At 35.1% G+C, this 27,661-nt stretch overlaps 1 protein-coding gene across 1 annotated transcript in view; it reads left to right on the top strand.

The window, feature by feature from the left end:
• Window positions 1-27,661, top strand: part of CUBN (cubilin (intrinsic factor-cobalamin receptor)) — a 207,718-nt gene that overhangs the window by 141,787 nt on the left and 38,270 nt on the right. Inside the window, exons 44-57 of the mRNA XM_004691275.2 lie at window positions 18-192; window positions 1,350-1,528; window positions 2,701-2,910; window positions 3,566-3,706; window positions 4,398-4,579; window positions 7,810-7,981; window positions 9,082-9,288; window positions 11,096-11,245; window positions 13,125-13,246; window positions 13,783-14,008; window positions 15,842-16,029; window positions 18,249-18,405; window positions 19,808-19,957; window positions 27,437-27,637. Of these exons, the coding sequence (XP_004691332.1) occupies window positions 18-192; window positions 1,350-1,528; window positions 2,701-2,910; window positions 3,566-3,706; window positions 4,398-4,579; window positions 7,810-7,981; window positions 9,082-9,288; window positions 11,096-11,245; window positions 13,125-13,246; window positions 13,783-14,008; window positions 15,842-16,029; window positions 18,249-18,405; window positions 19,808-19,957; window positions 27,437-27,637 (2,460 nt within the window). The remainder of the gene's footprint in view (window positions 1-17; window positions 193-1,349; window positions 1,529-2,700; window positions 2,911-3,565; window positions 3,707-4,397; window positions 4,580-7,809; window positions 7,982-9,081; window positions 9,289-11,095; window positions 11,246-13,124; window positions 13,247-13,782; window positions 14,009-15,841; window positions 16,030-18,248; window positions 18,406-19,807; window positions 19,958-27,436; window positions 27,638-27,661) is intronic.

Genomic DNA, 27,661 nt, shown 5'->3' with positions numbered 1-27,661 from the left:
ACTGTGTTTCCTGACAGCCTGTGGGGGCAACATCTACATCCATGATACAGATTCTGCTGGATATGTGACCTCCCCCAACCATCCTGATAATTATCCCCAGAATGCTGATTGCATTTGGCTCTTAGCTGCTCCTCCTGGAAAGCTCATAAGGCTGCAGTTCGAAGATCAATTCAATATTGAAGTAACACCCAAGTAGGTCACCTCCATTTAATTTTCCTCCTACACAGAGTTAGTATTCTTTAGCTGTCATGTCTCAAAACAACTTCTTTTCTTTCCTCAGCAACATATAATGCATAGGGAATCTAGGGACAGAGAAAGGAAATGCTTAATGTCTCAAGTCTGAAACACTGCCTGACAGTAGCTCTACTGTCAGCTGAGCAGATAATGTTCACAGAGTGTCCTTTGTGACCCTAGGCACATCCCACATAGGTCCCAGAGGATGAAGGTTTGAGATTTGTTACTTGTATTTCCTCCCTTAGGGAACATACAGTATGCCTGATAGATTAATATTTATTTGCTTAGCTTCATACTCGGTACCATAAATGGTAAATATATGTGTTTAGAAAATAGGCATTTGTATTATATAATAGCAGGAGACACTAATGTCAGCAACAGGACAAAGCAAGTGCAGTTTCCCAGCACCTATTTAATAAGAATCCTTAAAGTGTTACAAAGCCAAGAGTAGGTCTTACTGTGTTGAACACAAAGAGGATAGTTACATGAACTGGAAAAAACCTGTATTTTTCTCTTCATTTAACAAAAGCATGTGTACATTTGCACAATTGTATGCATGGTGTGAAACTTAGAAGAACATTTGCTTACTTTCCTGCACACCTGATATATCACGCCATTCCCCCATCACCCTGCATGGTTGGCTGATTGGCTATCTCAAGAAGTGTATTTTCCTTCTTTTATGGACCCAGAAAATTCTAGCTAAAACAGTCCATTAGCTCACATAGATGGAGAGTTCATCTTTCTTATGTGATATGTGTCATACTATCAGATAAGAGGAAATGCTTGAGTTTTGTTTTTTTTTGAAATTCCTAAGGGATAATGTGATAATGATGTCTATGTTTGTACAAGGAATTAAAAATACAGAAAGCAAGTAAATATTCTTCAAATGGTACATGTAAAACCTACCTTTGAGCTACTGACTAAAACAATGTGTTATGATTAGGGAAAATATACAGCATGTGAAGTGGCACAACACTTAAGATGCTCTGTCTTCCTGTCTTTTGCTACAGAAATGATTCAGTAATGAGGTCAGAGAATGTTAGTGAGATTTTTGTTATCAAAATATGTGAAGTCATTGACTTTGTATGGTAAACAGAATTTTCTTTCTATATTAGCTGCACTTCTAATTATCTTGAGTTGAGAGATGGATCTGATTCAAATGCACCAATACTTTCCAAATTCTGTGGGAGCTCCTTGCCCAACAATCAGTTGTCTTCCAGGGAGGTGATGTATTTGCGGTTCCAGACTGACAACAGTTCTACTCATGTGGGATTCAAGGCCAAATATTCCATAGGTAACAACATTTTTTATATTCAATAAAGACAGTAGGATGGAATTAATACACTAAAACTTCTTTTGAAAATCATATATTTTAAAAGATTTTCTATCTGCCTAAATGTTTGTAATTTTACTGATAGAAATAAGGAATGTAAATAAGGAATGTGTTTGAATTCACAAATTCATTTGCCAATTCTAATTTTTACTTTGATCTATTTTAACCCTCTATAGTAACATTGAATATTTTGTATTTTTGCTAGCTTGTTTGTGGAAAACAATTTTATTTCAAATTCTTTTTTCCTCTTATTATGAAATAGTTAACATTATGTACCTATCAAATCAAATTTAAAAAAATTAGTATTATCAAAGAGTAGAAAAGAGACTTTGAACTCCTCTCTATTAATAAATGATTGAGAATTTTCCTCTAGTCTTTAGTGTCATTCACTGGGTAAAAGACAAGTGTGTCTCCTTAGTGCTTTTATTTCTGTTCTTTCAAAAATGAACAATAAACTTGTATCTTGTAGATTCACTGAACTATGTTCACAATTGTGTAGAATTTGGTATCTGGTGGATCTAGACACTAATCAAACATTAAAGATATTCCAAAATTGGAAATCCTAGTTGTAGCTATACTTAACCTGGTTTTACTTAGTTATTTGTTGTTTTAAACCTGAGACAGAGCATATATATTTCAATCTGACTTTCATATGCAACTGATAAGAATAGTTGGACAATAATTTTCAAGACCCAGAGATACAAGATACAGCAGTATAATATTTGTTAAATATTAATCGTTAAAGTGGAGTTACCAAGCGTCCATAATCAGCCATAGCCCCCCTTACGGCCAGTCTTTGGGAATAATAATATAGGGCCAGTGCTATCAATCTATCGGCTCTTGAAATAAAACCTACTTGCCACTAATAGCTCCTACATAATGTCCCAAGAGAATTCAATGACATTACTGAATATGCCATTCAACAGCTTTTCAGTCTTCCATTTCCCATTATTGGAGCAGAGAATTCTGGTTAATTTCTCTGTATATCAGTAACAGGTTTCAAATAAGAAAGGCTTCACTAACTAAACATTTTCAGAATTTAAAATCTTCATATTCACTTGACACCTACAATTTTAAAAATATACTGATGAAAAAGGTCTGTAATAACATATTATTCTTTTTTTTTTTTGCAGCTCAGTGCGGGGGAACTGTGACAGGGCAAAGTGGTGTCATTGAAAGCATCGGCTACCCAACACTTCCCTATACAGACAATTTATTCTGCCAGTGGCATCTCCAAGGTCCCTCAGGACATTACCTTACCATCCACTTTGAACACTTTAACCTTCAAAATTCTTCTGATTGTGAAAAAGACTTTGTGGAGATCTGGGAAGGCCATACCTCTGGTCAGTGAAATATATCTGCTGTCTTTTGGGGTTTATTTCCACTTATTTATTTCACATATTTTATTCATTTTCATTCATTCAACCGCTAGCATTTCCTTACTTACAAGAAAGAAAAATCTATGTCTATTTTTTTGGAGAGATGTGCAGATCAGTTAGGTCTGGAAAGTGCCAAATTTTTTCTCCCTCAGTACCATCTGTAAACAAGGTATCATTTTATAACTTACACTGGAGATTGTTCTGAAAGAGCACTGCATTGTGAAGGTATCTTCTTCCTGCTGAGACCTTCCATTGCCACTAGCAGTTATTTCAAGCTATCCTGTAAAGAAAGGGAAGGCTAATGTATGAGATGGCTGTTTGTCTCCTGTTGCCCAGGGTTATTTCTTTAACCATCTGAGAAAGCCTTCTTTATTGTGCTAAGAGGCTTTTGCACAAATTAGTTGCAGTATCAATATTGAATATATTGATTTTTATGCTTGATCATAGCCAAAGTAATAAATACTTTGATTTTTATTCATGTGTGTCTTGCTTCTGTTAAGTTTACCATTTCTTCATGGATAGGGGATTGTCTTATTCTTAGAAACAAAATACCTCAAATACAGGTTAAACAAAATCAGTTACCTGGATATAAACATATTTAACTTTGTGCTTACTACAGGAAATTTATTGGGCAGATACTGCGGAAATATTGTTCCTGGCAATATAGATACGTCTAGCAATGTTGCTTTGGTAAGGTTTGTTACAGATGGCTCCCTTGCTGCGTCAGGATTCAGAATACAGTTTATATCCAGTATAGAAGGTAAGATCATTGACTCACTAAACTATTATATGGATATTTGAACACCTATGCAGGTTAGTCACTAAATAAGCACAATAGTTGGTGCACAATAGTGTTACAATAGCTGGGGAAAAACTTGTCACCCATATTCTTGGAACTTAGTGGAGAAATAGTCATTAGTGAAAGAGCCACATTAATGAATGAAGAACCTCAACTATGATCCATGCTATAATTTAAAATAACTGGTGCTGTGGGAGATGTAAGGAAATGAGAGTTGTACTGCAGTATCCAATCTCAAGCAGGACAGTGCTTTCATCTTAGAGTTATGCAGAACTTGCATTCCAAATTTCCTGACAAAGTCAGGTGGAATAATTATCTGGCCTAAAAAAATCTGGCTATTTTAACCATGTGACCTTTCTAAGCCTTATGATTACTACATTTATTGGTCTTTCATATTTTGGGGGCCATGATGATAAAATTTTGCCAGTGAAATATCATCCATGGAAACAAAGAGTAAATGTTAAATATTAGAGATAGAAACTGAATATAAATGTTCTCTGAAAGTCCTTACATATATATAGCGGTAAAAGAGCAATGAGTTTGTTTATTCAGATAATAATAATTAAAAAGTCCTTTAGTTTTGAAAACTATTTTTTACAGAAGGGGTTATTTTGATTGATTGAACAATTGTCTTGCTTTGTCCTCCCTTCAGATTGTGGTGGGGATCTGCAGGGCCCTATTGGAACATTTATTTCTCCCAACTACCTGAACCCAAATCCTCATGGCAGGATCTGCGAGTGGAGACTCATGGTGCAGGAAGGAAGGCGGATCACCCTAACTTTTAACAACCTGAGACTGGAAGCTCATCCATCTTGCAGCAATGAGCATGTGACAGTAAGTGTCCCCAGGAGCCAGGCATGTTATGTTCCATTGTTTCAGGAGTTTATTGGCCCATTAATCATAGACAGATATCTAGGACAGGAATATTTCCACCTGCAGAACAGTAGTTCAGACAAATGCTACATATTTAAGATAGCACAAAAGCACAATAAACTGCCAAAATAATGGTCAAATTTGTTTTAAGCAGCTATCAGTTGTCACTACATAGATCAAGGTCAACATTTAAGAGCAAATGGTTATTACATATGGCAAAGTTGGGTGAACAGAGAAAAGTTAATCCGATGGGTAGCATATAGCTGGAAGTTACTTGTCACAGGATAAGTTCCAACAAAAAATGTAAGCAGATGAGTGGTCCTACATAATTTCTGGTGTCCGCCAGAGTTGCTGGAAGACTGTGATGCTTCCCATCATGTTGCCAAGCTGAAATGCTTTAAGCTATACCCCTAGCACCCTTAACTTTCCTCAGCAAATGAGATCTATAAGCAGGGAAGAGAATTGTCCACTTTGAAGTGGCAGATCTACATGAGTATATATTAAATTAATTGTAGGTTAATATTAATTTCCCACCCAGCTTCCCCTTTCTTCTGTCTTTTTATTTCAGTAAATAAAATTTCAAACTTTTAGTTTGAAAGCCTTGATCAAAAGCCTTGATGTCTGTTTTGGAGTTCCTCCTCTCATATATTCATAAGCCAAGTATCATTGTCAATATCTTTTAAAAACACTCAGAATCTAACTACTTCTCATAAATCCTCTCCTACCACCACTACCATGTATGCAGGTTTATTTTAATAAGTTGGAAATCTTCCTTCACTCTTGTTTTTCTGTATATTCTCTGCAACAACCAGTGTGATGAGTTTAAATCTAAATCAGATCACATTATGAAAATTCTCTCCTAGTCTCTCCTCTTACTCAGAGAGAAGTCCCAAATTCTTACAATGGCCCCAGAGATGACATTATCTGCTGCTCCCGCCTTCCCCAGCTGTGCTTCTTATCTCAGACTCCCTCCTATTTTGTTCACTGTGATCAACCCAGTAGTCTCTGTCCTGTCCTGTTCTGTGAATGTGCAAATACCTCCACAACCCACTAGCAGTATTCGCTGCCTCTCTGGAATGCTTCTCTCCAGGTGGCTGCTGCCCACTCTCACTTTAAGCAGGTCTCTGCTCAAATGACTTTTGATCTATGAGGCTTTCCTTAAATATGCTACATTTATTTAACCTTACCCAGGGTTCTCTGCACCACTAGGAAGGGGAAAAGGGGACAGGGAAGGAGGGAGGGAGGAAGGCAGCCTAATACCCATAGGTTGAGTGAGGGTAACTTTAAATGCATTGCTTCTAAGCTAGCATCCAACTAACATGACCCCACTCCCAATGTGACTATCCAAATGGAGAAGTAGGAAAGCTGCACCATCCAGTGTGCCCTACAGTGGAACATGTACCTGACTTTATTCCTGCTTAAAGCAAATCTTAGAGCTTGTGCTCAATCTCTTCTACCTTCTTCCTACTCTATTGCTCTGTTGGACTTGTGGTTTCTGAGTGTAAACAGAAGTGAGAAGGAAAGTGGATCAGTGCTCCGGCTGCCCTGAAAGCAGGAGTTCACACGAGAAATGGATGCCTGTACAGTTTATTTAGACACTGTGAGCCTCAGCAGACACTGGGGTAGGGGTAAAGGTCAGTGGTCATGGGTTCCAGCATGTTCCATTAACCTTATGGTTAGTAATAATCCCTGTTGACTCTGGCAGTGTTTTGTCCATTTCTGTTTTCAGAGTTATTGAGATATTTGTCTTCTGTTCTTTCCTTGTACATTGTTTTGTGATCTGAAATCAAAGGGATAATTTGACTCCTAATTCTACTAGCTATCTTTGTTAACTTAAGCAAATTGGATAATTTTTCTGAATTATGGTGTCTTAATTTGAAAAAAGAGAGATGATACCATATGTCTGAGAGGGTGCTGTGCTTACTGGAAAGATAATTCCAGGGGATTTTTAGTAGAGTCTGACATTTGTCCATGTCAGTAAATAATAGGAGATGCTGTGTCTGGTCCTGTGATCTGAAAGACATTTTAAACCAGAAGCCCCCACAAAATTAAATTTAATGATCAGTTATAGTAAGGAGAAAAAAAAAATGCAACAAATTTAGATCTTTTGTTAGGAAGTAAGTTCTCCATAATTCTGTTTCTTAGTGTCATATTCTGATTCATTATTTTTAATTATGAACCACTCAGATTCTTCTTAGAAATGGAAATATAACCAATCAGTTATTGTTTAGTTACTTCTGGGTGTTTCTTAAACAATGAAAATGAGGCATGCTGAAACATTCACTTGGTTTTGTACTGAACTATAATAACGCTTTGTCAATTATTATACCTATGTGCTAAATAGCATTATTGTTTAATAATATGAAGTCAACTGTACCCTTATTAATTTTCAAAAATTCAAACTAGGACATTGGATTGTTGAATCTATAGTTGATTAGGGAAGAATGATTATATTGATTTAGATTGGTTTTTTATAAAGATTTATTTGTTTATGTGTACAGATGGGGGCACAGGTCAGAGGAATGGTGGGTCAGAAGATTCACCAGAGACAGAGTTGGGAGCAGAACAGGCAGATCGACGAAGTACACTGTGAGGGGAGCAGCAGGCAGGTCATATGGGTTAGCTCCCTGGAAGGGGAATGAACTCATGCTAGAGTGGCTTGGGAGAGCTTCATAATGCAGTGCTTTAACCCATTGCACCACCAGGGAGAGCCCGAGATTGATTTTTAGAGAATATTTTTAAAGGATATTTAAAGTTACTTGAGTTATTATATATTTGAAATCATTTCAGAGATTGGAGCAGGCCTTCATTCCAAATATAGAAAAGTCCTGAAGCATTGTTTAAAAAAACTGCCATGAGTGAACTCTAGGAAGATGTAGGTTGTCGTTTCTACTTTACATTTAGAGCACAATTGTCCAGTTGCAAAGAATAGAGCAGTAAGTCATTTGTCACCACGTGGCAGGAGGGCATTACTGCAATGCTTTCATTTTAGTGAAATGACCTTGAGACCAAAAGATTTGTTCCAGGTACATAGTGGCTTGTAGCACTGGGCTAAGAACCCATATTGTTAAGTAATTCATTTAGAATGGGTTACCTTAGAAGAAAGTGTGTTTGGACTAGGAATGCAACCTCTTAGAAAATATTTGATAAGATGGGCTGTGTGTCTAAAGGCTGAACCAATTTTCCAACAGGTATTCAATGGCCTTAGAAGTAACTCACCTCAGCTAGAGAAGCTGTGTGGTAGTATGAATGTAAGTGAGGAGATCAAATCTTCAGGGAACATGATGAAAGTTGTTTATTTCACTGATGGATCCAGGCCCTATGGAGGCTTCATTGCTTCCTACACATCCAGCGAAGATGCAGGTAACATAGAAGTTATGCATGCACCTGCCTCAGTCACATATGTACACAGCGGATGCCTCATTAGTATTGCTAAAAACTAAAAAGGAATTTTCCTTTTTTCTTAGGTGTAATCAAAGTCACATCTAGGATTTTCTGTACAAGAAAAAAATATATAACCAGTTAAGAAAACCCATACCAAACAGGAAAAAAAATACTTTCTGATTTTGGAAAGAAAACTGTGATTATAAATAAGAAATATAAATGTGCTATTATGGGGATTAAGTCTAGTTCCATTCCATGCAATGTCACCATTCTAGTTAGTAGCAGTTCTCAGTCCTTACTCCATTTTACTGTGTTGAAAAGAGATCATCTACCTCTTAGAAGGCAACTGACTTCTAATTTAATTGAAGACAGACAATGTGCAACTAATTTAACTGAAAACAGACATTTTTGTTATTTCCATATATACATTTCCAGTGTAAATAAATAAAGGGCTCAAATTCAATGTAAAGTATTTAACATTCAAGCAAGTTATGACCTTTCTACTCCATAGCTCCTTCTCCTACTTTCTGGATTTGTTTTTTTATCTATGAGTTTTAAAATCAGGAGGAGTGGAGCTGAGTATTAAAAAGAACTTTGAGTTATTTCATTGTACAAGGACCATCCATTTTCTTATTAAATGGGGCAAATTCATTGGCACTCTGTAATTAGCTGTTTGATCCAATAAAATTTTTGAGTTAAATCAAGTCAGAAACCTTTGGGGCCAGTGCTATGTTTACATGTTACTCTAAATTAAAAATAAGTAAATAATAAACAAAAAATAAATAAAAATTTTAATGAACAACAATAGACCCAAATTAGAAGATATTTATGTACAGCCAACCCCTGTTCTATTATTCTATCATGAAATAAAGGAGTTGTTTATCGGTGTACATCTTTCTTTACTAAACCCATTGAAACGTCTTTAGTTTGTATTTATGAGTTACTCTTCACATAGGAAAATCAAAGTGATAAAAATGTTGCTGTCATCAATATTTTGTTATTATTTATAAAGTGTTTGTATCTTCCATTATGACATTAATCTTTTGCTGCTAATTTTCTGTTGCCTTTTGCTTTCTTAGTATGTGGTGGATCCCTTACAAATTCCCCTAATGGAAACTTTTCCTCTCCTGGCTATAATGGAGTCAGTAACTACTCAAGAAACCTAAACTGTGAATGGACTCTGAGCAATCCAAATCAGGAAAATTCATCCATTTACATCAATTTTGACAATTTTTACCTTGAAAGTCACCAAGACTGTCAATTTGATGTCCTTGAATTCCGAGTGGGTGAGTTCATTTAAGGAATCTGTTTTCATATTTATCTACAGTATTCAGCTTATGCCTGGAGACCACCAACAATGAAGGGAATCAAATCACTAATATACATACATAAGATTCAAAATAGTGTTCAAACAAAACCATATTTCTGTGTGTGCCCAGCTGAGAACAATCTGCATGAACAGTGGGATCTGTCAGTGTTTACTGTATCTCATGTAAGACTTACCCAGGAGAGATTCTTTTAGTCTCTGATGTTTTAATGAGTTCTGCAACTATCGCCTACTCCTCAAGAATCCATTTTTGGAGACAGGAATGCAGCATGGTCAGAATGTATTCATGGTTTCTTTAACTTAGAGGATTTAAAAGAGGATGTAAAATTCCACTTAGGCCTTAGAAATCTAGAGAAGCTTTGTGGTATACTGGATGGAAAAAATACATGGAAGGTACTTGCAGAATTATCCCCAAAGCAGTCTCTGTTTGCATGAGAGAAATGTGTTCAGTTGTACTTGATAAATGATAATCTTGTAGAAATTTAAAAATCTTTATTTGTAGAAGATGAATCTATTTTAATTCTTCCCTCCAGTGAAATGACTTAAAGGTATAGGGTCACACTTTAAGGTGTTGTTGCCATACCACGCCCAGCTGGTTGTCTTCCCAGTTGAAAAAATCAATAGGCTAGGTAACACTGTATATCATCTAGGCTATGTAAGGTTCACTAAGCTTCACATTTTTGCAAAATGTAAAGAAAAGAAGGTAGAATCAGTAGAAATGGTAGCAATGTTTATGGATAACCATAGAAATCAATGGAGATTTGGGAACATGGTAGCAATGTTTATGGATAACCATAGAAATCAATGGAGATTTGGGAACATGGAAGGAGTTTTTAAGAAGGAAAATTTGATAAAGTCTATCTATGGTAACAGACCAACTGCCTCAGCAGGAGAATTATCTGGTCTTTCTAAGGAAAATGAACCTTAGAAGGCTTATGTAGTCTAAGATTATTCTCCATGTGATTCTGATACATCCTTACGACCTCCACCCGGTTCAAAGCCACTAGCTGATAGAATCAAGCAGAACAGCTGTACATTAAGTGTCTGTAAGCTAAAGGCAATCTTCTTTTTAAAAGACATTGAAAGTGCTATATTTTGTTGACATATGGCTAGTGATGTTGGTCTGATGATAAACAGAACAGGTGTGTGTCAACTCTGCAGGTGCTTTATAAATATTAGTCAAATTACTGTGGATAATAATCTTCATAAAAATAATCTGTTTCAAATCCAGTAATCTTGGCCAGAGTAGTGAATACTCTGTTCATCTTGTTTGATTAAATGCAGTAAAGAAATCTTTAAATTTTTATCCACTTTTATAAAGTGGATTTATAAAGTGGTAAAAAATTTATACCACTTTTTTCTTGATGATAGCCTTTGTCACTAACATTATAATATTTTACTCCCTAAATAACAAAGAGCATATCCATGCATTTTAAAAATTAGTTATATTTCTATTTAAATATGTTAAAGTAACCATGAAAACAGAAATTGAAAAAAAAAAAAAAGCACATACAGTAGAGAAAACAGCAAACAGCTCATACCAAAAAAGCATGTGTGTTGAGTGTGTTTATAAGAGAGACTTACACATTTGGAAGAACTTTTTCTTTGGCATGTGATGAAATAGAAACTTTATGAAATGTTTGCAATGATATTTTAATTGTATGTCACTAAGTATTTTAGAATGGCTTTTACTAGTCATTCTTACTGAATTATTGGCTTTTTAAAAAAAAGCTATATAAATAATGGCACCATGTAATTGTGTTTAGATAATGCTGATGGACCTTTGATATGGAGATTTTGTGGCCCTTCAAAACCTTCAGTGCCATTGGTTATACCTAATCCTCAAGTGTGGATGCAGTTTGTCACCAATGAGCGTGTAGAACACACTGGATTCCATGCAGAGTATTCCTTTACAAGTAAGATATGATTAAACTTTCAAACTCTGGCAATTAATATTTGGTAAATTTTTAGTAATTTTTCTATAAAGATCTCATAAATATTTTGTTAAATGTATTTATAGGTAGCAATTAACCTTGTTGGTAATGTTATATATGCTGCTTGACAGTAATTGGTATATTAAATATTAAAATTTTTACATTAGTCTTAAGCCCAGTGATCTTGCTATATGTCTATTAATTGTATTTTTCTATAGGTTGTATATGAATGTATACAATCATATCTTCTGCAAATGATACTATTCTTTTTCTTTGCCATCTGAAAACTCTCTCTTTTTCTTGTCGCATTTCTCTACCTAAGACCACCGTGTAATTGAATGAAGGAGGCTAATGCACTCTTCTAATGTGAATGATAATTTCATTGTTAAAATATTTTGTTAGCTCTTAGGTCTTCCATAAACACTCTATCAGATCAAAGAAAGTCCCTCCAAATTCTTCATGTATGTTTTGTTTGCTTTTTAATTGTAAAGGGGCATAAGATATTATCAAATGATTTTCCTTCATTGTTGAAATAATACTAGTTTTTCCTGCTTTAATGTGTTAATATGATAAATAAAATATTTTGTCATCCTTTCCAAGATAAACCTACTTGGTCATGATGTGTATTCAAATATATCACTGGGTATTATTTATTATTGTTTAGTGTTGGATTTCCATCTGTAACACTGTGTTTGTGCCTGAAAAATTAGCCCAAGTCAGGTGACATTACTCCTTACTGTTTTCCTAGGTCATTGATGTTTTCCTAACCCTTCCTCATTCACATGGAAAACTTTGTGAAGTCTTAGTTCCAGTCTTTTCTTTTGCTGGGGTCTAAATCCAAACATTCTTCTGCCTGCTGGTCAAACCCCCAGAGCACGACCTGTGGGGCCACACTCTTAGTTCTATACCCTCTGAGACTGACACTGGCTCATGAGATTAAGCCTCAGAATTTGAGTACCCTTATTACTTTGGAGATTCCTTTTCTTTCTACTGAGTTTGGCTACAAATTGGTATATGTTTTCGTTATAGTTTTATCTAACTTTCTGTGTGTTATAACTAAATGACTAGTTGGGAAACGATGTAAGATTAGTTACTCCCGCAACCATCTCACTAGCTGATTTTTTTTAGCAGACTGAGAGAAGAGAGACAGGCTTCAGGAAGCGGTATTATTTGTATTGAACATCAAACCATTCTATGCTTGTAAATGTATCTATTTTTCAGCTTCTTATGAAAATATATGCTGTGATAGCTGTCTGAAAACATGTACTTATTAGCAATGACAAAGTCTTTAGTTATGGAATTGATCATTACAAATTTATATTAATTGACTGGCCTAGTTTTTTCAAGGAGTGAGATGGTGTTTATTTTTTTCATAGTACATTCACTGTCAGTTGTGCACACATCAATTTATTCTCCAGCTGTGGTATAAAGTAACTTCCTTCTCTTTTGTACTAAACTTGAGCCTGTTCTCAGTATGTGATTCTTTTTTAACACTACATGGGATCATGTTGATATTTAATCTCCTACCCAGTTTTACTTTGCTTTCATTCAATTTCAGCAACTTACTCATTTTTTTGTATCTCTTTACTTCTAAATTGTCCAGTATTTAATATGCTAATTATTTTCTTTTTATTAATTAAATGAGAATATATATATAATGTATACACTGTAACATATACATATGTAAACACTACACACATATGTGTCTGTATTAAGTATACACACATATAAAAATGTATATATATATACATATACACACACACATATATACATACACTTAACAGTAAGTATGATGGATATACTACTTCCTTGGGTTTTTATTTCCTTCTGTTATTTATAAAGTTTACAAATCTAATTTCAGACTGTGGCGGGATACAGAGAGGTGAGAGTGGAATCATCACAAGCCCCAACTATCCAGCCTCTTATGAGAGCTTGACCCACTGCTCTTGGTTGTTGGAAGCTCCACAAGGCCATACCATCACTGTGAGTTCTGATAACAGATTGAAATACTCCTAGGACTATCGAAAAGTAACCTGACTGGTGTGGAAACAGAATAGGCTTTGATCCTGCAAGCAAATCACTTTCTCCCTAAAATTCTCTCATTACATAGCATACATACATTGGCATCTAAACATTTACAATTAATGAAAAATGAAGTCTTCTTCACAAGCACAGGAAAAGCTATGTGTAGGAGAGAATTTCCCATCCAGGAGAGGTGTATTCATGTTTTTGATCTGCCACCCCTCTCCAGCCCAGGGGACTGAGATGGTAACATATTAATGATTCCAGTTCTAGAAGATTCCTCTCTCAATATTTTCAAGAACAGTTTCAATAAGGAAATAGAGAGGGAAACACAGGAGAATTAGATAAAAGACATACATACAAAATTATATCAATTAACATAAAATAAAATTTAAAACAGAAAACAAAAATAAGATAGATGTATGCATCATATCTATGTAGATAACCTCACTTATAGAAAAACTGTTTCTTTTCATGCATTTTTTTTTCTCTTACAGCTGATATTTAGTAACTTTGATATTGAATCCCATGTAACCTGTAGTTGGGACTCTGTCACCATCAGGAATGGTGGCTCTTCTGGATCGCCCATCATAGGACAATACTGTGGAGACTCAAACCCCAGGCCAGTCCACTCTGGCTCCAATAAACTAGTGGTGATTTTTAACTCAGACCATTCAGTGCAAAATGGTGGATTTTATGCAACATGGAGTACAGAAACTTTAGGTAAAGAACACATTTCATACACTTACTATCATTTTTTAAAAAACAATTTTTTAAAGATTTATTTATTTATTTATACAGAACTGGGGTACAGGCCAGAGGTGCAGGGGCGGTGAGAGGATTCACCAAAGACAGAGTGGGGAGGAGAACAGGCAGATTGACGAAGTACACTGCTGAGGGGAGCAGCGGGTGGGTCAGGAGAGGTCTGTTGCGCCATGTGGGTCACCTCCGGTGGCTTTAGCACAATGGAAATTTATCAACAAATTTTTAAAAATATTAATTTAATACATAAACTCTATTAATACAATTCTAAATGTTTTATCATCTCATAAGGAAGACACAGTATCAAAATATACATATTTTTTTCCATGTTGCATGGGCAGAAACTGAGGATAAATGGGTTGGTAATCTGACAAGTAGCATAGCTGGTAATCAGCATTCAGTGTTTGAGTAAAGATAGGAGAGCCAGAAACTTTTTCCTGAAAATCTCATTAATTTACAAAACTGTGTAATTTGGAGAGTACAGCTTCACACCTTAACTTGTGCATCTGCCTTACTAGACCTGCATCAAAATTCCAGTGCCAATGGTCTATCACATCTCACTCTCTATGCCCTCCTCCATCACTCCACCTCCCCTCTGTATTTTTCATAAAGCATAAGAATTATTTTTGCCATGTTTGTCCTAACACCACCATGCTACTTCTATAAACATAGGGGATTACAAGTAATAGAAAATATGCATTAGAATCATAGTTTAAAATATGTGGAGCTTGGAGGCAGAATGCTGAGTGGTGAGCTGAGTGCACAAAGATTGTAGTGCACATTATGGAGAACCTTGACATCTGTTTCACACCTTAAAATGGGGAGCCATTGAAATGTTTTAAAAAGCAAATGGCAGATCTATGATTTAGAATTAACACTCTGACTATAGTATGTGTCAAAATATCACTGATATTTTGATTTTAACAGAGTGGCTTTTAAAGTACAAACTTCATGGAAATTCTCAGAAAATACAAAAATTTGCATCAGGTATTTTAATTAGGATTTCCTTAAAGTCTTGTGATAGCTCACACATGACAGTTCTTTCTAGGAGAGTCAGGAACAATGCTGGTCTCTATGAAATGAATCAAACTGTCCCTTATTAAGCAACTAGTTGCTGTTGAAGTCAAAGGGGAATTTTAGATTAACCACTAGTTTTCCAAGGGTTTAGAAACAAAAGATACATGGAATACTCTTTAACTTCATTCTGTTTTGAGTTATTATTTTGCTCTTTTGATTTTTCTCATATATATATATATATAAATAATATAAAACAACTCTAGGTAATTCTTTTAATCTAGGTAACTTATTTTCAACCAACACTGTTCAATATAAGTGAGAAAATTGCTTTTGGATGAATTGTCACCTGTTCTAAATCATTTTTTCTAGCTCTGTATGTTATGTAGAGCAAAATCACAAATTAGTATAGATCTGTATTCTCAGGTGTTAAAGGTAATAAAGTAATAAACTTGGGATTACCAAGTTCATATTCTTTAGCCTCAAGGGTAGTAAAAGTTATTACTATTGTTTGAAGGCAAAATAGATATTTTTCTTCTTCCTGGCAAGGATTAGTGATTTCAGGTAGCTCAGTACAGGTGTAACAAAGCAGTAACAATGGAAGTTTCCTTTGAATTCATTTAGAACTTTTGTATCCCTGCCTAGAGCATAAGTCATTTGAGAAGGAAGAAGTGAATTCTTACCTTTAGAAATGTGTATTTTCTATAACTCTTGGTTTACAAAAATATTATTTTCCTAGTTTATTTCAAAATTCATGACTTTTTCCTGATAATTTGTCAGGTTGTGGAGGAATAATTCATTCGCATAATGGCACAATTAGGTCTCCTCACTGGCCCCAGTACTTTCCTGAGAACAGCAGATGTTCCTGGACTGTCATTGCTCATGAAAGTCAACATCTGGAGATCAACTTTGACAACAATTTCCTAATCCCCAGTGGTGATGGACAGTGTCAGAACAGCTTTGTGAAGGTGAGTGCATTGGTTTATTTAATTGGAGTCAAACTGGTTTAATGAACATAAGTGTTTAAATTAGAAGTGACACACTGCCTCTTGAAGTAAGAAAGCAATAATTTTGCTGCTTGTATTTCTAAATTGAAGAAAAACATGGAAAGCTTAGCTATTAGATGTTAAACTGTGCTGTGAGCTTTCATTTGCTAACATGTAGGCAAAGTAATTAAGGAGATTGTTTTCTGGCCTTATTAAATTCTCACAAGCACTTGCATTTCTTCCTTTCTGTGGAAATTAAAGAAAGCAGTCAGATATCTGTTTGTTTTCTCTCTTCTTTTTTCTAATAGATCCTCAAGGAAAATTTAAATATGCCATAGTAATGATAGAAGGTTGGAGATGAAACTAATGCCAGCCTTCACCTAGGCCTTCCAAGCCCACAAACCAAAAAGACCACTAGAGACCCATGTAAATAGTTTATTAAAATTGCTTTATTTTCATCATTTGACTAAGAGTAATAACCCAGATGGCAATCTTCAATACTTGGAGGTTGATAGTCACTGGAGACAGAAGTTTTAATTTTAAAAAATAATTTTCATTTCAATAAATATGTTATTCATACATCTTGAGAAAAAAATAGCAGTGGGTCAATCAATAAGGTGTTCTACGAAGTCACAGATACTGGTCATGTGTCCCTGGCATCACTTTCATCGATTTAGGAACATTATGACTGTATTATAAATTTATTTCACTTTTACTGTTTTGCATCTGGTACATCATAGCTCTAAGAGGTTATGCTTTTAGCAGCAAGAACATCGGCCTTAAATTTGCATAAGTCTGGACTCCATCCAGCTAATTAAATATTTGAGCTTTAAATTACTCAACCATAAAAAGGAGAATAGTTTGCTGTGTTAAGCATTAGCAGTAACATGATATAATAACATAAATAAAGCTCAGTACTTGGAATGTAAAACCACCTAATGAGTAGAAGTACTTTAGCAGTTTCTTATAAAACTGAATGTGTTCTTACTATAAGACCTGGTAATTGCACTCGTGGGCCTTTGTCCCTGAGTAATGAAAATTATGTCTATATAAACACATACAAATGTTCATAGTAGCTGTATTTTTAATAGTCAGAAAACAATTCCTGCAAATGCCCTTCAATAGGTGAATGGTTAAGTGAATTCTGGTATATAAATACCTGGGAATACAACTTCTTGGTTAAAAAAAAAAAAAGCTACTGGTAGACTAACACTCTGGACACTGGACAAAATACCAGTAAATCATGCCAAGTGAAAAAATTCAATCCTAAAAGGTTATATCCTCTAGTATTTTTTATATAATATTTTGAAATAAAAGCATTTAGGAAAGGAGGATAGGCAGAGGTTAAAGACACAGGGGTACCAGAGTGATTTTGTGACAAGAATATGGCCTCTTGAGGAAAATTTGTGGTGTTGGAACTATTCAGTATCTTGAATGTGGTGGCTTGTAGCTTGTGTCTAGCTGAATACACAGATATACACGTGAATTAAAGTAAAATTGAATAAAATGGGTGGATAGCATCACTGTGAACATCTTGATTATATTATAAAGTATTTTTGTAATATATCAGTGTTAGAAGAAACTAGGAAATGTGTACAAGGAATTTCTATATATTATATCATATATGTACATGAAGCTGCAGACAGTACAGCCTTCAAAACAAACCCTTTGATTCTGCGCTGCCAAGGTTTCTCTATAATTTATTCTGATAAATGCTAATTACATAGTTAGTTGAAATTCATGTCTGCTTTCTTTAAGCTCCACAAATACAGTAATTTCCATGGACTTTGTCTTGGTTAATGTCCTCTACTTACACCCTACACTTTTCATCACCCAGAAAAATTCATAAGCACTATGATAGCACACATTGCTATTTTGCCCCCCCTGGCTTCTAGCAAACTCATCTACATTAGAAGGAAACTAGGTGGTGATATATATATTTTATACATATATACTGTAAGCACTGCTACTTAAACAAATGTGAACTCAGTCTTCTTGGAAGACTCAAGAATAGGATATGTTATTAAAAAGCAATTTGGAAAAAAAAAAACTCTTCTCTTAAGAAAATAGGACAGATTTGTATGTGTTTTATTTACTATTCCCTTTAGTTCTATAGAGTACCATTAACTTCCAGCTTAAGTACATGAAAAAATTGGTAGGTGAAAACCTTGAGCATTAAGTCATATTTATGGCTCTCCTAGGTGTGGGAAGGAACCGAGGAGGCTGACAAAGCCCTGTTAGCCACGAGCTGTGGGAATGTAGCACCCCATTCCATCATCACTCCAGGAAACACATTCACTGTTGTATTCCAGTCTCAGGAGGCCGCAGCTCAGGGCTTTTCTGCATCCTTTGTGAGCCGTAAGTAACACTAAAAACCACAATGAGAGTTCCTTAAAGGGGTGTGGTCACCACCATCAGGCTTCAAGAAGAGAAGAGGACTTCATGGAATTGGGGGTTAAAGGGGAAGAGCCTGCACGGGTCACCTAATCCTGAGAATATGCCCTTTCCTCAGAAATCAGCAAGAGTGGAACTGAATTTAACAATAGGTCAATTGAGAGATGGTGCAAACTGCTGAAATTCTGTAGTCCATATTCAACATCTAAAAATCACCCCAAAACCCTGAGTAGGGCATGAACTGGGAAAAGCTAGGAGGATGAGCAGACCTACTGTTTAGAATGCAGCACACTAACTACCTATATTGAAATCAAGTGAGGCTTTCAAAGGTTCTGGAGTGTCACCCCCCCAAGCCCAACAGAATTCATAATTTGCATAAATGGAGACTTGCTTTATTTTGCTCTCACCCAGATGATTCTTATGCTCAGTAAAAGTTGGGGGCCACCTTTTATTTCCCCCACGATTTTCCCTTCCTTCTCTGACCAATATTCACAAATTAGTTTTGTTGGAAATGTAGCAGTGGTAAGTGCCTGTTGTTTGAATTAACTGAGTCACCATTGATTGCAAACCACTGTTTACAATAAAAGGTTGATGAAAGAAATTAGAGGAAACAAATGCGGTGAACAAGGACTTCAGGATGGAGGTCATGGAAAGGAAGTAATGAAGGTAGCCTTGCCCTTCTTGTAGGTCTTCACCTGCTTTCTCTGGATGTGTATGTGGATCATTTTTAAGTGATTCCAATATTTCCATCTGGGATAGTTCCAGTAGTTATGTGAATTAACTAATTACTGGAACTAATTATAGTTCCAGTAGTTATGTAAATTAACTTATTTATGTAGTGACTACATAAAAAGAAATATCACATGGTGATAGAAAAAAGTAGTTCTCTTTCTAGCACCAGGGACTTGAGTGAGATTTTAATGAGCTTGGATGGCAAATACAACCTTTTTTTTTTTTTAAGCAGGCATTCTTTTGGTGCCAGATTGATATGGCAATGAAAATGACATTATTTTCTAATAATATAAGACATCTAAAAAGCATTAAGTGTACTGATCAGATACAAATCAGTCTTATATTCTTATGTGAGCCACATTAAGTCCTTGCTAAATTATTCTCACTAATATCTTAAAATTTATTGATTCGCAATGGACTAGGAGTAAACTTTCTAATACCCAGTCCAAAACTCTGCAGCATTTTATAAAGATATATAATGTTCTCATTTTGCATGTATATTTATTTTTAAATCAGAATAGGTTATGCCAGGAAATATGTCTCTTGAGAATTTAGGAAATCTGAGTCTTCACTGTTAAAAAGATGCTATACATGAGAACAAATGCCCTGGTAATGCCTTTTTCTTCCTACACAGGATGTGGCAGAAATTTCACAAAACCTTCAGGTTACATTATTTCTCCAAACTACCCAAAGCAATATGACAACAACATGAATTGTACCTATATCTTAGAAACTGGTCATTCCTCTGTGGTCCTCTTGACTTTTATATCATTCCATTTGGAAGGTAAGTTTCTGCTTATGTAAATTACAACTGATTCTTAATAAGTAAATGAATGATAAAGAGATAGACTAAAGTTACCATCTTAAAATATTAAAAGTGTTAAGGGTATATTTAGTGAAACTTGATTAAGATTCTATCCAATATTTTAAGAATACATGTATTGTTCTGTATATTTCATGCAGAAGTAAAAACACAATGTAAGACTTTTAATAACACAAGTATAGTTTATTTTAAATGATGTTTAAAAATTGAAATGTATTGCATATTAATAGTTTTTAATTTGTGTCTATGTTCTGTACTCATACATGAGTAGACACACACCTTATTGAATGCACACACTATAACTAGAAAAAGAAATGATCTTGCCCATCAAAGCAAATACTCAACATTGAGTGAATGAGTAAATTAATAAAATTAATATCTGTACCCAAATTCTATTAAATATTGCCATGGTACACCCTCACATCTCCTTTCTCTTTTTCATCTTTATCAGTACTGTCAATATCATGAAATCACTTACCACAAGCACCCATTTGGGTTCATTCTCTATTCTAGAGACTGGGATATTGCACAAAGAACAGTAGAGAGTGGAAATGCTCTTACCGCAACAGACCAAAGTTGACATTGAGCAATGCTATGACATCTCAGAAAACGATCCCTTCAAGTAGATGGGTACTTTCAACTACTGAGCCATGTGTTAGTACTTGTGTATTTTCTTTCTTTTGAAAAATTTGTCTTCAACTTAGATTGTATTTAATCACTGAATACTTACTATCCAGCTCATTACATTTACTATGTTACAAAAACTCAGCATTTTGAATCTGCTATGTGAGTAATTTCTAGGTCTGGATTAACTGAATTATGGTGATTTCTTTAAAAAGGCAACATTAATTAAAATTCTTTTATAATTATATTCTACTCACTAGCCATATCCATTGAATACCATCAACAAGTTAGAGATCTGTTCGCTTTAGTGAACAGATTTTCAGTGAGCCTGAGAAGTTAGCATGTAGCGTATTGTGATACAGCTGAGGATGTAGAGTATTGTGATGAAGGAGTTAGCATGTAGTATATTGTGATAAAGCAGCTCACTAACAGAAGTCCTGTTGATGTAGGCAGAAATGAGGGTTCTGTTTTTATCATTCATGTGACCAAGTGGATGCCCCCAAGTTTGGGGGAACATTATAAACTTATTTTTAAATTCATAATAAAGCACTTAGCAGATAAGGTAAACTTAGGCAAGCCAATGCATTCTCTAGTTTGAGTTTTCTATCATTAAAAGTGGATATGAACATGTGTACACTTTGGTGACAAGGAGGGGTTTATAAATTCTTTAAAAAAGTCCTGCACCTAAGGAAGTTCTAAACTCAATTATCAAGTAATTCTTGATAAGGATTAGAAAGCAAAGTAACACACATGCGATGAAAAACACCAGAAGGGTAAGTGTTGCTTGTTGTCCACTAGGGATGGTACCAAAAATGCCAAGAGGAGTAGTTAGGTTTTCAGAGAGGCCATGGGGGGAGGAGGAGGCGGAGAGGAAGGGGAGGTCCTAACTAACGTTTGCCAAAATTCTTTTTTATTAATTTACAAGTTCTGGCTTACAGGCCATATCTAATATAAAGCTAAAAGGGAAAAGAAAAAAATTTAGATTTCCCTTTTGTCACTTTTTTCCTCCTAGAAGCACAATAACTGAGGTCACTGTTTTAGTTCACATTTTCCATCATTTGATCTTTTTTTTTTCCAAAGTGGTATTACTCAATTCCTTACCCTTTCTTCTTTCTGCTTTCTTAATTGTGTCTAAAGAAATAAGACTGTAGGCACATTGCACAATTCGTTATTTTAGAGAGCATTGAGCAATGGTTCTTTTGAAATAATTCTTATTGATATTTTTTTAAGTTCAGAACTAGAGGAGACAGTCTTGTTTTCTGTGCGATTTCTCATTTGCTTTTGTTGTAAGACTTTATCTTCACACTTTTGGGGGTATAGTTCTGTACAAGCATTTGCTGCTCCCTCCTGGTGAATCATTGTTCCACTTAGGAGTCCAGGTTCAAGCTACTATGACAGAAATTAAGTAGACGTGGGGAACAGGCTCACTCAACATATCTTCTCTAGAACACTGTTCTACTTTACTGAAAAGACATTATCTTAATGTACTATTAAGATATTCCAACCAAAATGATCCCCCCACCCATCTATAGTCCTCTGGCATCTCTGCCTCTCTAGCTATAACTCTGAGGAAAAATTGCAGTTGGTGTGTAAATTCCTCAAGTTTGTACTATTTACTGAAGTATCCATACTAGCTTTCCTTTCAGTTCTCTCCAATTTCTTTGAGTTATAATGGAATTCAGAAAGGAACATTGATCTTTAGCAAAGCCCAGAAGAATAGAACAGAAATTATATTTCAATGTGTTGGATAAAGTCAAACTCATTTCATACAACACTTGCATTCCAAAGTTTTTCAGAAGGATAAAATAGTCATAAAAACAAAGTTTTATACCTCAGAGATTCAACAGTAACAACATACCAAATCAGTTTTTGAAGGTAGGATTGAGGATGTCTATAGTCCAGGTGTCATTCAATTTCAGTGACTTCTCTTCCTGACACATTCTCATATGTCTGATTGACGGCCACCCCTTGGCCATAAGTTTAATTTTGAGATCACTCTTACTCTTTAAAGAACTTTTTTTCAAACCTTGACTAATTTCCTTTCTCAAAAGGTAATCATCCAATTGCATTTAATATATTCTACATGGCAGTTTTGTTTATGTTTTGATTATATATTCAATTTATGGCCCCTATTGTGGAAAAGTATGTAATATCATTATTTTTCTGTTATCTGTGGTCTTTGTCACCAAGTGTCTTCTTACTGAAGAATCAGACTGTTTTGATTATGTCTTAGTATAGAGATTCCTTTGCTGATTTACGAATAATTTTTTTTAAAATTGAACTACTTTCTTTATTTATTTGAAACATAATTAAGTTTAGGATATACTTGTCCTCATATTTTACCATCTCCTTCCATAATTTTCTAAGACAAACACTGCATTGATAGCCTGTATCATTCGGCCAACAACTTAAAATCAACTCTTTAATACTTTCATTTTTAATTAAGGTTAAACGGGTTTACAACACTGTGTTGTAATATCACCTTGCTTCTATTTATATGATAAGGTTACTACAGTTAAGTCTTTCATATTTTAAACTTTCATATTTATGCCCAATTAGAAACACTTCTATTCCAGAACTTTCAAAATGAAAGAATTCTTTGAGAGTTACCTAAGAAATACATATTTTTGTAAATTACTTCATTAAGGTATGATTGACATTCACATTTAATGTATACAACTCGATAAATTTAAAGACAAGTAAGTATTCATAAATCCATTACCACAATATTTGCCCCAAGCGTATGTAAAAGTTTCCTCCTGCCTTTTAAAGAATTGTTACCTCAAGATTATTTTCAGTCTGACATGAGATTTAACTAAGGAGCCAAATGTTTCTAAAAAGACTGTAGATATTCAAAAATGTAAATTTTGGCTCTTACTATTACCTCTCTCTAATTTAATTACAATTTGAGTACATATGATTGGCCCAGACTTAATCTGATTGTACTAACTTGGAATAGTCAATCAGCTATCAACAGTTTTCAAGTTGGTAGAGTTCTTTAAAAATAATAACAATAATTATGACTTTACTATACTGTATTGTAATTACACTATAATATGTAATATATTGATTAGGACTTTTATAGCACAGTTAATAGGAAACTAAATCAATGTTTGAGCATAAAATTTACTGGCTCTTTCTGGAAGATCTTAAAGTTAGATGTGCCTCACATCTGCTTAGTCAACTACTGTAATTATGTCATCAGGTATTGTACTTTTTCTTTTCTCAGTCTGTGCTATTTATTGTGAGTCTCACCCTAACATGGATTTCTTCCCTGGCTATAGAGCAACTACTCACATAGTAGGGATTGTGTGTTTTCACAAAGATCCAGGAGGAAGATCTTGGAATTATCTTGTACCATTTTATGAGAGTCAGTTGTACCCCTTCATTCCAAATTCTGCATTTATTTAAACATCTGTACTTAATGAATAATAAATTCTGCATTTAATGTTGGTAGTTTTAAATTTGGCAACACTGGGAGTATTTGTATCATGGAAATTGACAAAATCTACAAATTAGTGTTTTGTTTTTTACATCCTTAGACATTTGGTGCTACACTTATCAGTGCACTATTATATATTCCAGATTCCGATCAAGATCTTGAAATTTACCTTAATAGGGTTGTCTGAGGTCATAAGCCCATCCTTGAATGAAGGTCTAAGGACAGGGTATTTGATTATAAGATAAATGTATATCATTACTTATTTAGCAAACAGCCAATATAATTTCAAAGTCTCTTATGTCAGCGTATGTGACATACAAAATATTGTAATGTAGTTTTGGTTAGCTCCAATGAGAATTTGTAAGTAGGTAAAATTTGTGTGTGAGTGTGGATTGGTGGGTGTAGTGTTAGATACATGTTCCAGTTAGCATCCATATGAAATAAGTGCTTTTTATTATTGGTTGGCAATGAGAACATAAGAAGTATCCCACATCATTAGTCATCAGAGCAATGTGACTTAAATATCACAATCAGGTACTATTTCACACATTCCATAACATCTAAAATTAAATAAAACTCACAATACCAAATGTTGAAGAATTTGCAGAAGAGCTGGAAATTTCATACATAGCTCATGGAAATGTATACTGATATAAGCAATAATTAATTGACAGTGCTTATACAATTTTTTAAAATATTTATTTATTTATTTATACAGAATTGGGGTACAGGCCAGAAATGCGGAGGGTGAGAGGATTCACCAGAGACAGAGTGGGGAACAGAACAGGCAGATCAACGCAGTACACTGCTGAGGGGAGCAGCGGGTGGGTCAGGAGAGGTCTGCCACACCATGTGGATCTCCTCTGGGGCAGGCAGGGATCGAACTCATGCGGAAGTGGCTTTAGCTTCTTAGTGCAGTGCTTTAACCCGCTGGCCACCAGGTAGGGCCGACAGTGCTTATATAATTATATACACAATGTGTGGCTTGGCAACTCCACTCCTAGGAATTTAAAGAAAAATAAAATATATTACCACACTCATCTCTAAAATGTGTAAGGACTCTCATAACGCAATAATATATATATATATATATATATAACCTAATTCAAAAATGGTAAGGGATCTTAATAGACATCTCTTCAAAGAAACAACAAAAACGACTAATCAATATGTGGGAAAAAATGTGCAACATCATTAGTAATAGGTAAATGCAAGTCAACACCACAATGAGCTACAAGTTATACCCACTAGCATGCCCAAGATAGAAAATAACAAACAGTAACAAGCAGAGCTGAGGAAGTGGAACATTCAAACCCTCATCTGTTGCTGATGAGGTATAACCTCTTTGGAACAGTCTGGGAAGTCCTCAAAATGTTAAATGTAGAGTTACTATGTGAGTGACAAAGCAAACCAATGGTCCATCAATTTTTAGAGAGAGAGACAAAATATGGTCTTTTCATGCTGCAGAATAACATTTAGCCTTAAAGCCATGAGTCTAACACACACTACAATGTAGGTGAGCCTTTAAAACATAATGCAAGAGCAGTCATACAAAAATGACTGAGTGTTATATGGTCTTGTTTATCTGAAATGTCCAAATAGACAGTCCCTGGAGACTAAAAGTGGGTAACTGGTTGCCTGAAGCTGGGGGAGAAATAAAAAGGGAGAGAAAATAGAGAATTTAATCAATAGAATATTTTTGTATGTGATGATGAAAATGAAGAATTAGGGATACCTAGAGTGCTGTGAAATTATAAACCGGTTAACAACATTTCAAAGAGCTATTTCATAAACCTGTAAAAGATCTTACCTTGGCAACATTAACTCAACTTCTAAAAATGCAATGAAATGAGAAACTTCTACACACACACACACATATATATATATATATATATATATTAACACACACACACATATATATATATATATATATATATATTAACACACACACACACATATATACTTACACACACATAATATATATAAATGAGAAACTTCCATGTGTGTGTGTTGTGTGTATGTGTGTGTGTGTGTGTTTCACGCTGCAGTGGCTGCTGTTAGCTTCATGGTGCTGAGACTTAACCTCTTGTACCATTAGGGGGGCCCTTGAAAGTGTTTTTAATCACTAAAAGGTAGAAAAGACAGAATTTTTAAGCAATAGGAGATTAACTGATCATAGTATGGCATGTTTATATGTTTAGAATTTTATACAGATATTAAACTCAGTATTTTCAAAGAATATTTAATCACATAAGTGCATGCTGGTATGTTATTTATTCTAACAGAAATTAGGCAATGAAAGATCAGGTTTGTATGATTGCAATGAAATTTTTTGAAGATTTATTTATTTATGCATATAGAACTGGGATATAGGCCAGAGGCGCAGGTACGGTGAGAGGATTCACCAGAGACGGAGTGGGGAGCAGAACAGGCCAACTGACGAAGTACACCACTGAGGAGAGCAGTGGGCGGGTCAGGAGAGGTCTGCTGTGCCACGTGGTCACCTCTTGGGGCGGGAATGAACTCATGCTGAAGTGGTTTTAGCTTCTTAGTGATGAGATTTAACCCACTGCACCACCAGGGAGGGCCCTGCAATGAATGTTTGAACCGTATAATTCACCTGTAAATATGACTGAATAAGTTGTAGCAATAAAAGCCTTTTTAAGTTTTTATTTATTCTTTGAGACAGGGAATGTATACTTGGTTTGTACAGAGAAAGCAAAACAATGATGCATATTTTACAAACACCAAACTCTTATGGTAATATTTCTTATGTGAATATTTATGATAGTTGTTCAATAAAACATTAAGGAATTTCTATTTACCACTGTATGATAAAAGTCCCTTATCTGTTCACGAGCTTTACATTCAAGCTTGGTTTCTTGAGAGCAGCACTATTGACATTTTGGGCTAGGTAACTTGTCCTATGGCAGGAGGCCAGGGGTGTGGTGCTGCCCTGAACATTCAGCAGGTTTAGCAGCATCCTTGGTCTCTAACCACTCAGTTCAGCAGCACACCCCAGTGTGAGAGTAAAGAATATCTCAGATATTGCCAAATATCCCTGGAAGGAAAAGATGTGCTCAGTTTATAATCACTAAATTAAAAGAGCCAATTTATCAAGGAAGAAAGTGCTTATTTCAAAGTGGGATTTTTCTACTGTGAAACTGTACCTGTGTTTTCATGCCAGTATTTGTGGGATAGTTATGATGAACATTTCTTTCTGGAACCATGATAAATAATGGCAGATTAACTCGATTCTCAATTTCATTTCTATGTCGGTGGCATGAATCTTTATCACATTTGTGTCTGAAACCAGCCTCATTGGTTTATGTTGGTTCTGACTGTATGTAATACTGGTTATTGCTTTCATACAGCTCGCTCAACTGTAACAGGAAGCTGTGCCCATGACGGTGTACGAATAATCAGGGGTTACAGTTTAGCTTCCACGCCTTTTGCCACCTTGTGTGGTGATGACATCCCTTCTCCCATCACCCTCTCTGGTCCAGTGATTCTTAACTTCTACTCTAATGCACACATCACTGATTTTGGATTCAGACTTTCCTACAGGATAACCCGTGAGTAACCAAAATGTTGTTTGT

This window comes from Condylura cristata, unplaced genomic scaffold (genome assembly GCF_000260355.1).
Source record: "Condylura cristata isolate star-nosed mole 26May11 unplaced genomic scaffold, ConCri1.0 scaffold00030, whole genome shotgun sequence".
Classification (NCBI taxonomy): domain Eukaryota; kingdom Metazoa; phylum Chordata; class Mammalia; order Eulipotyphla; family Talpidae; genus Condylura; species Condylura cristata.
The sequence above is the reverse complement of the archived record's forward strand: the minus strand, read 5'-3'. Positions and strand labels throughout refer to the sequence as shown.